Here is an 828-nt window from a genome sequence, read left to right as displayed (position 1 = left end):
CAAACCTGATTACAAAGCATGTTTTGTTCTGCCTTTTCACAATGAGTTTGGCTTCTGGAAGAATGAATGAAATCAGTGAAACCAGGTATTTTAACTCGTGTGTCAGCAACCCCAATTACAGTTCCAATGTTTCTGATTCCTTTTTTCTTGGGGAGCTTCTTGTTTAAGGACCATGCATCCACTGCAATCCACACTTTGTTGGTGACATTTAGTTTTATTGCTGCCTCAATGAGAGGTTCAGCAGTAAATTCAGGAGCAAAAACAATGATGACACCTATCCTCTGTGCTTCTATTTGTTTGAATATTTGAGAGTGATCTGAAAATGGATTCAGGCTTTTGGTGTATGCAAGGCAGATCTCAGTGTCCTTGATCTTTTCTATTAGCAGTTGCAGTCCGTCAATGCCGTAATCCCCATCAATGTAAAGGAAAGCAATCCAGCGCCAGTTGAAATGTTGCATAATGTTAACAATCGCTTCTATGACATCTTTATTGGTATGCACTGTTCGTAGGAATGAGGGAAAATGCTGTTTTCTTGAAAAGATTGAACTGGTAGCAGCATAACTCACCTGTTAAAGAGAAGTTCTCATTATTTTTCAGTGGAAAATTCTCATTAGTTAAAATCAGATTACATTTTTAAAAATGCGTTTCTATTTTTTTTTTTTTACTAATGAATCTCATAAAAATATGTTATAATACAATAGGTGGGGAATTTACCATAGGAATGAGATTCATCATGAAGAGAGGTGCTACAGTCCGTGCCTCAGTACTTGTGGAAGCACCCACCAGTGCTATCACTTTGGACAGATTCTTATGTGGTTCATCATAAGG

General features: G+C 37.4%; 1 protein-coding gene across 1 annotated transcript; it reads right to left on the bottom strand.

Annotated features, from left to right (window-relative positions):
• Nucleotides 1–40: 40 nt before the first annotated feature.
• On the bottom strand, nt 41–825 carry LOC121940354 (taste receptor type 1 member 1-like; the record flags this gene model as incomplete). Its single annotated transcript, XM_042483142.1, has 2 exons — nt 41–566; nt 715–825. Coding segments are annotated over 2 exons (637 nt in total), but the record flags the coding sequence as incomplete, so codon positions are not given.
• Between the last annotated feature and the right edge of the window lie 3 nt (nt 826–828).

Source organism: Plectropomus leopardus, unplaced genomic scaffold (genome assembly GCF_008729295.1).
Source record: "Plectropomus leopardus isolate mb unplaced genomic scaffold, YSFRI_Pleo_2.0 unplaced_scaffold84414, whole genome shotgun sequence".
Classification (NCBI taxonomy): Eukaryota; Metazoa; Chordata; class Actinopteri; order Perciformes; family Serranidae; genus Plectropomus; species Plectropomus leopardus.
This window is presented reverse-complemented; position numbering and strand designations above follow the sequence as displayed.